This window comes from Cornus florida, unplaced genomic scaffold (genome assembly GCF_030987335.1).
Source record: "Cornus florida cultivar Cherokee Brave unplaced genomic scaffold, ASM3098733v1 CherokeeBrave_3.0.0_Hap2_Chr08, whole genome shotgun sequence".
NCBI classification, from domain to species: Eukaryota; Viridiplantae; Streptophyta; class Magnoliopsida; order Cornales; family Cornaceae; genus Cornus; species Cornus florida.
In genome coordinates, this window is record NW_026775578.1 from 92,733,542 (window position 1) to 92,742,639 (window position 9,098).

A 9,098-nucleotide genomic window follows, 5' to 3' on the forward strand; every position below is an offset into this window, starting at 1 on the left:
TTCTTAGTAGTGATCTTACCTGTAGAAATCACCCATAAATCTCCATGAATGATCTTGGAGAGCTACGCTTGTGGGAGTCTCCATTAGATGAGAACACTAATCCTAAAATTTTAGAGAGAAAAATATTTTTCTTCTCTTCCATAATTAATGCACAAAGGTGTAACCTAAAATATATATGGTACCCATGTATATACAGGCAAAATAAAAATTAAAGACAAGATATTTTTTCTCAATCTTTAAAATTCACGTGATATTTCAAATCTAATGGACCTCTAATACCAAGTTGGGCTATGAGTGAGAATCCTTTGGGTTTATTATTTTCTTAGTTACTATGAATTAATAATTAGCTCAATCCATTATAGCATGGACCCAATTTAATTCATTCATAAATCAATTTTTAGTCCACTAAAAGAAATTAATTAAACTCCAATTAAATAATAAATAACATCTAAGTCAATGTTGCATTTTAACTCCTCTATGCATAATTAGTTATCGGATAAATAAAGCCATCAATCCGACTACTAAATTAATATATTTATTTTAGTATCTTTGATTATTTCCGGCTTGATCACAATAAAAAAATTATTTGACAAAAATTATAATTTAAATAAATAAATATATAGAAAATCATTTTATCTAAAACACACGAAGGGCTTCGAATTTACTTTGTAATTAACCATAATCAATACAAAATAAATACAAGTAATAATAATGCAAATATTATAAATATAACCCTCTAACTATTAAAGTAATTACAAATTAATAAAAAAATCCATATTTTTCTCATACTTAATAGTCAAATGTCATGACAGTGATAGGGAGTAATCGCAATATATCTCAACCTAACGCGAATCTGGTTTAAGTCTTAGTTAATTAAGAATCCATCCATAATTACCGACTATGAACTATTTATGTTCATATATTGATTGACATTACATATATATAAACATCTTTTGTAATCAAATGGATACTATCAATTCTATAATGAATCGAAACATAATACATTAAATTCACCAATTGTATAAAATATAAATATTTCAAATATGTTAGGAACATATGTCACTTTAATTCAAATAAAAATTCATTATGCCAGGCATACAAATCCCAACACAAACAATAATGCATTGTAACAAAAGGTTTACATATTATTATTGTGATCAAATAATATATCTAGCTGTATCATATGATATTAGAAAAATTGACATGTCCATGAAATCAAATTCCAAAATTAATTGAAAATTAGAGGGATGAAATAAATGCAATTGCTAAGCCAACAAGAAAGGACAAGTGAGAGACTGCAATGCTTGAAGCTCCATTGACATTTCCTAATGCAGGGATGGCTGCTCCTTCCGGAGGAGAACCACCTGTAATCATTATTGAATTTAATCAAAATAATAATAATAATAATAATAATATATTTTTTAGTCAATGTTATGAGTTCAAAATAGTCACTCCTTTAATTAATGGGCACCTAACTAATTTCGAATCATGGTGGTAGTAGGTCATAAATTTATTATCTTTCTGTTGTGACTTGTCAGTATTATTAAATATTGAGACTGCACATCTAATCTAACCATTTAAATAAGGATTATATTATTATTCAAAAAAATTTATCTAAATTTATTTACGACTAGATCAAACAGGTTATCAATCTAATTTTGACATTCTTTTCTTTTGACTTCATTCGATCAAATTAAATTATCATCTTTGTCCATTTTGTATATATTACTCTTATGATTTTTGGAGCTGATTTTTATTTTTTATTTTTAAATTTATGTTGGTCTCAAATTTATTTTCTCCAAAGAGAAGGTCAGGTATTCAAGTCTCAGTAGAAGTACGTGTTTGTTTATAAGTTTGCTTTACCAATTAAAAAAAAAACAAGTGTTGAATGGAATAAAAAGGTGGGAAAAAGGGGTTTGTAATCTGTTTTCTCAAGGTTTAGTGGAGTGTGCAAAATGTAATTTGTGCGGAGGGAGAGGAGACTATATCTCATCTTTTTTGTTTCTGTCCTGTTGTAAAGGTTGTATGGAAAGCTAGTCCTCTACGTTTTGATTTTGGTGATGAAACTCAAGTTTCTTGAAAGCAAGTGTGGATCAGCTTGAGTTGTCTTTGGAAAATTATGCTGATTTGTTAAGTTTGGAGGCTTTTATTTGTTGACAATTATGGAAGGCCAAAAATTCTTGGTGTTTTAATGGGGTTAGATGGGAACCTTCTAAAATTCTCGATAAAATTATGTTTAATTTTATGAGTTTCAAGGTTTTTCTTTTCAAGATAAAAAGCTATGGAGTTGCCAATTTCAAATCTGGCTGACCCTTCTAATCCGGTTCAAAAGTGGATTGCTCCAGACAGTGGAATGTTGAAGTTAAATTTTGATGCATCCTTTATGTCAGGAAAACCTTCTGTAGTGGGGGTTTTGTGTTGCGAGACTCTCATGGAAGAGTTGTAAAGATTGCTACCACTGTGATTCAGCATGTGGGGAATGCAGAGATGGCTGAGGCGGTGATGTTTTGGGAAGGTTTAAACTTCCTGTTACAATGGGGTTATGCTGAAGATGTTATTATTGAAGGTGATTGCAAAGGGGTTGTTGCTTTGACTCCAGTTAATTGTCTTGTTGCGATGGTTTGTGATGACATTAAACATCTTCTTAAGTTTAATCCTAAGTGGGTTTTGAGTTGGTGTCCAAGATCCTGTAATAAATAAGGTTGCTTAGTGTTTAGGTAGATTTGCATTTCAAAATCAGAGTGGGGAAGTTGATTGGGATGTCTATCCCCCATGGCTTCTTACTTCTCTGAATGATGATTGTAATGTTTCTGCTCTTTAATGTAGTTTGTTTTATTCTGAAAAAATAAAAAATAAAAAATAAATAAAAAAAGTTTGAAGGAGAGAAATTAATTTACCTGGTGATATAGTGGGCCCTTCACTTGATGTTGGAGCCCCAACTGGGTATCCAGCAACTGCAAAATATAATTAACAAAATTAAGTATCATGATTTTAAGTGGTAAAATGCCCTGCAAATTTTGATTTGGAAGTTACATAATATTACAATTTGGCATAATTGCACTAAATACGTATTTTTTCCTCTGTTTTTTTTCAGAAAATTAAGCAAACTTACACTCGTGAAGATTCGAACTGATATATTTTTTTTAGAGAGTAGTTTGTACCATACTATTACCCATTTAGTCTAACTAAATACATACCCTTTAGAACTATAAATAAAGTTGTACCTTACCCCCTGCCCTTAGCAGTCTGCTAAACGAGAATGTAACATGACTTTATGTCTCATTTTGAATTATTATTATTATTATTATTTTCAGTAGTGATATATTTCTCTTAAAAATGAACAATTAAGTTATTTTACCTTTTTATGGAAAACTAACAATGAGGAGTAAGGTAGGTGTGCGTGTGCGTGTGTGTTAGGATAAAGTGTAAAAATACTCATGTTATATGCTAAATGTTCAAGGAACACTCTGCTTTTTAAAAAGCATATATAAATTTCTGTATTTTAAAATTTTATAGTAAACTTACCCTTGTCAACAATTTTGGCCAATTTTTTATTGTTATTTTTATTTTTATAGAATTTCCAAAATATCCTTTTGGTTATTTCAGCCTTTAATTGTTTATAAAAGTCCAATTTTTTTTTTAAATACACGTTTAAAATTTTGTACATTTTGCATATAGCAAGAGTTTTTCTTTTTTAACACTTTATTCTTTTAATTATTCTTATTCTTATTCTTATTCTTATTCTTATTATTTTCTTTTCTTTTGTTGATGTAGTGCACGTAATCTAATTCAACATTCTATACAATCATTATAATATTGAGGGAGTCAATGATGATTTATGACCAACTACCAAATGGAATTAATCACCAAATATTGAGGGAAGGAACTTGTGATAATCTTTATGCCACCACGTGTCTTTTGTTAATGATTTATAGTGGAGTTTATAATAGAAATCATAACATATTAATTCCATATGTTCTTTCTTTTTAATTTCAATTTCAAGTATAAAATTTGTATGATCAAATGCAACATGTAAAAAACTTATACAAAAACTTATGTCATAACTAAAAGGGGCAACTGTAAAAAGAAAATATGTCAAAGTATGTTTATAGTATATATAACACCCTTCACATGTAAAAAAAACACATTTAAAGTTTTAATTTGGTACAAATATATTTACTAATCATTGAATTGAGACTTATATATATATATTTTATTAAGGACTTTTGTTTTGACAAATAGGTAGGGGTTACAATGGGGTTATGCTGAAGATGTTATTATTGAAGGTGATTGCAAAGGGGTTGTTGCTTTGACTCCAGTTGATTGTCTTGTTGTGATGGTTTGTGATGACATTAAACATCTTCTTAAGTTTAATCCTAAGTGGGTTTTGAGTTGGTGTCCAAGATCCTGTAATAAATAAGGTTGCTTAGTGTTTAGGTAGATTTGCATTTCAAAATCAGAGTGGGGAAGTTGATTGGGATGTCTATCCCCCATGGCTTCTTACTTCTCTGAATGATGATTGTAATGTTTCTGCTCTTTAATGTAGTTTGTTTTATTCTGAAAAAATAAAAAATAAAAAATAAATAAAAAAAGTTTGAAGGAGAGAAATTAATTTACCTGGTGATATAGTGGGCCCTTCACTTGATGTTGGAGCCCCAACTGGGTATCCAGCAACTGCAAAATATAATTAACAAAATTAAGTATCATGATTTTAAGTGGTAAAATGCCCTGCAAATTTTGATTTGGAAGTTACATAATATTACAATTTGGCATAATTGCACTAAATACGTATTTTTTCCTCTGTTTTTTTTCAGAAAATTAAGCAAACTTACACTCGTGAAGATTCGAACTGATATATTTTTTTTAGAGAGTAGTTTGTACCATACTATTACCCATTTAGTCTAACTAAATACATACCCTTTAGAACTATAAATAAAGTTGTACCTTACCCCCTGCCCTTAGCAGTCTGCTAAACGAGAATGTAACATGACTTTATGTCTCATTTTGAATTATTATTATTATTATTATTTTCAGTAGTGATATATTTCTCTTAAAAATGAACAATTAAGTTATTTTACCTTTTTATGGAAAACTAACAATGAGGAGTAAGGTAGGTGTGCGTGTGCGTGTGTGTTAGGATAAAGTGTAAAAATACTCATGTTATATGCTAAATGTTCAAGGAACACTCTGCTTTTTAAAAAGCATATATAAATTTCTGTATTTTAAAATTTTATAGTAAACTTACCCTTGTCAACAATTTTGGCCAATTTTTTATTGTTATTTTTATTTTTATAGAATTTCCAAAATATCCTTTTGGTTATTTCAGCCTTTAATTGTTTATAAAAGTCCAATTTTTTTTTTAAATACACGTTTAAAATTTTGTACATTTTGCATATAGCAAGAGTTTTTCTTTTTTAACACTTTATTCTTTTAATTATTCTTATTCTTATTCTTATTCTTATTCTTATTATTTTCTTTTCTTTTGTTGATGTAGTGCACGTAATCTAATTCAACATTCTATACAATCATTATAATATTGAGGGAGTCAATGATGATTTATGACCAACTACCAAATGGAATTAATCACCAAATATTGAGGGAAGGAACTTGTGATAATCTTTATGCCACCACGTGTCTTTTGTTAATGATTTATAGTGGAGTTTATAATAGAAATCATAACATATTAATTCCATATGTTCTTTCTTTTTAATTTCAATTTCAAGTATAAAATTTGTATGATCAAATGCAACATGTAAAAAACTTATACAAAAACTTATGTCATAACTAAAAGGGTCAACTGTAAAAAGAAAATATGTCAAAGTATGTTTATAGTATATATAACACCCTTCACATGTAAAAAAAATACATTTAAAGTTTTAATTTGGTACAAATATATTTACTAATCATTGAATTGAGACTTATATATATATATTTTATTAAGGACTTTTGTTTTGACAAATAGGTAGGGGTAACGCTGAAGTTTTCTGAAGCAATTATTAAAAAGGTTATGTTCGAGTTTACCTCTTTAGTAAAGTACCTCTTAGATGAACTCGACACAATTATATAACCAGCAAAAATTAATCTTAATTAGGGATAACAATTCATGTTTATGAGTCATAATCGTGTCGTGTTGACCTAAGTGTATTTTACTAAATAACTCAATCCAAATACGACTCATTTAATATTCATATTATGAACCCTCAATGCTGACCCGAGCTATTTATTAAATGGGTTACACATGTAACCCGTTTTATTAGTGACGGAGCCAGGATTTCAAGTAAGGGAGGGCACACTGTCAAAAAAAAAAAAAAAATACGGAATACATACATATATATATATATATATAACAACGATAAAATTCAAGAACTTTAATAAGAAATAGTTAAAAAGTTTCAATTGAGGAAGAAAATTTTGACTTTTTCTACTGAAGAAAATTAAGGAATGTGAAAAGTAAAAGAGAAAATAAAGAAAAAATACGAATATAATTTTAAGAATTACAAATTTGAGGGGGGCACTATATAAATTTTTCATATATATGGAAATTTTTTTAAAAATTATAGGTTGCTGGCCGATTCGGGGGGGGGGGACGTGCCCCCCTAGGCTTTCATTGGCTCTGTCCCTGCGTTTAATGACCTATTTATTAAAATAAAAAAATTATATTATTTAAATTATTAATAATACTTAATCAAACAATAAATGCAAAAAAAAAAAAAAAAAGTTTCAATCCAACAAAATTACTAAATTGTCTTTAGTTTATAAGACACAAGTGTATTTAGTTATTTTGAAAACTAAATATAAATTTATTTGACACATATGGTTAAATGGGTTATACGAGTTGAATCATCTTAACCCAAATATAACATGATTAATTAAATATATTAATCGTGTCCAGATGTTTATAACCCGAACCCATTTAAAATTAATCCAATTCCATTTAACTCATATAATGTTGAAATCGTATTAAAGCGTATTAAACTTTCTCAACCTTAATGTTAACCATATGAAACTAAACTATAAAAAAATATTTGGTATGAAGTTTTTTTTATTAAAAAGTTAAAACAACTGACATATATAGGATGAAAAATCGAACGTAACTATTTGGCCACAAATACTAATGCCCTGCCAACTAAGCTATCACACCGCGCCTTATTTGGTGGGAAGTTACCACAGCCTTTAATGGGATGATGTTTAAATAGAAGGCACCGAAAACGAGTAAAGATGCCAGTTGTCTGTTTCGGTTTCGTACACGGTGCCGCTGTTAGCAAAAGTTATGCGCGCCATGTGACATCTAACGACTCCAGCTCATCATCTACTGTTACATTTATTCTTGTGTATGCAGATTCAATGTTCATCTCCCTCTCAAAACCCATCCACCTTATTAATTATATACTATAATTTTTCAAATTATTTCCATTAATATCCAATGACTCACCTACACAACTTATATGTCATTAATGTGATAGTTTCTTCCATTTACTTATTTGATTTCTTCACAATTTTTAATATCTCCTCTTTTTCTTTTTTTCTTTTTTTAATTGGTTTATGACTAATTGCATAAAAAAGGTGTACATAATATACATTTACCAGTACTCCTAAATTAATAATAATAAGATAAAAAAATTATACATTTATGCGTATATATTAAAGTACAAGAAAATATATATTCCTGTCCAATACATAGTCATATTTTTTTTAAAATTTATTCATTTTTCATATATCAACGCAAATTAAAACTTTAATTTTATGTATGTTCATTGATGAGAAAATTTTTATCATGGTTATATACTTTCTACATACAAATATGGGTGGGTATTTTTACCTAAAAAAATAATAAAAAAATATGGGTGGATATTGTATACTTTCTAGGTTTGAAGAGACATAGACTTGAATCTTTAACAATACTATTTGGATAAGTGTGGAGAATATAAGTGTCTTAATTTGAAAAATTTCGTCAGTTCCAAAAAAAATATATAAAATAAATTTTTAAAAAACATATATTATATATATATACATATATATATATATAGAAAATGAAAATGTAATATAGTATTTATAAGCAGTAAGATGAGTCGTGTGAAGAACCTGAGCACATGCTAATAGGGGGAGTGGAGACACCACAAACAGAGGGGAGCTTGAGGGCCTTGTTGAGATTGATTTGGACTCCAAGGCTGTCACTGTTACCCAGCAGTTGGCATAGACAAATGGGCTGGCTCTCCACCAATCCCGCCAGCTCCGGGCAACAACCCTTGTCGGGCTTAGTCAGGTTGCTTCCCGCCTCCACATATGTCAGGCAGTCCGACATGTTAACAAGGTAGTTCAGGCAATCCAACCCCGGTGCCGGTGCCATTGACATTGACGGTGGTGATGATAATGGCACTCCTTCTATCATTACAGGTACCGGAGCCCCCGCCGGAGACTGCGCTGTCCCTCCGGGAACAGCCATCGCAAAGAAGGCTGCATAGATGAGTGTAGCGGCGGCAATTATGGTGGTTGGGGTGGTACTGGTAGCCATACCTATCACTTCTATCTCTATCTTTCTCTCTCACTGTATTTATATTTTTATATGCAGGTGTGTTTGTTTGATACTTAGGTGTATATATAAATGGTTGTATGTGTGTGAAGGATTTTAATAAATATACAGTTGGGAGTTCCCGAGATTTGTAAAATAGTGGAGCCTTGAGTAAGTTTAGGCAGCTGTTATTTATGAAGTAGTGACCAGGACAACCAACATGCCTACCACATGACAGATACAGAGATGCACAGATATCATAAATTTATTTAATTTTTTTTTTTTTTATATATAAAATATGTATTGCACACATATGCAACAAATTTATTGTAATAAATAATATTATGGAAAAATTATATTATAAAAGTAAATTTTAGGAGGTTTACCTATAGATGTAATCAACGTCAACACTTTTTAAAGTCATGAATTTGAACCAACGAGGACATGCAACAACAGTATTTATTTGCCCAAACTATTATTAGTATCTACAGGTACCGTTTTTGCACATGTAAGTACCATTTTTGTATATAGATGTATCATTTTTGTGCAAACCAAGTAATTAAAATCATATTCACAAAAAATGGTACTT

The 9,098-nt window shown here is 29.6% G+C and overlaps 1 protein-coding gene across 3 annotated transcripts; it reads right to left on the bottom strand.

The window, feature by feature from the left end:
- Positions 1–1,000: 1,000 nt before the first annotated feature.
- On the bottom strand, positions 1,001–8,663 carry LOC132268269 (non-specific lipid transfer protein GPI-anchored 11-like). Of its 3 annotated transcripts, XM_059769096.1 has the most exons (4): positions 8,083–8,660; positions 4,618–4,674; positions 2,898–2,954; positions 1,001–1,364 (listed from the first exon to the last, which is right to left on the bottom strand). In XM_059769096.1, exons 1-4 carry the CDS (start codon positions 8,510–8,512, stop codon positions 1,240–1,242), a joined length of 669 nt encoding a protein of 222 aa, XP_059625079.1. In that variant the 5' UTR covers positions 8,513–8,660; the 3' UTR covers positions 1,001–1,239. The 3 variants fall into 3 exon arrangements, with proteins under 3 accessions (XP_059625079.1, XP_059625080.1, XP_059625081.1); XM_059769097.1 differs by lacking the exon at positions 2,898–2,954 and having other exon boundaries at positions 8,083–8,663; XM_059769098.1 differs by lacking the exon at positions 4,618–4,674 and having other exon boundaries at positions 8,083–8,662.
- Positions 8,664–9,098: the final 435 nt, after the last annotated feature.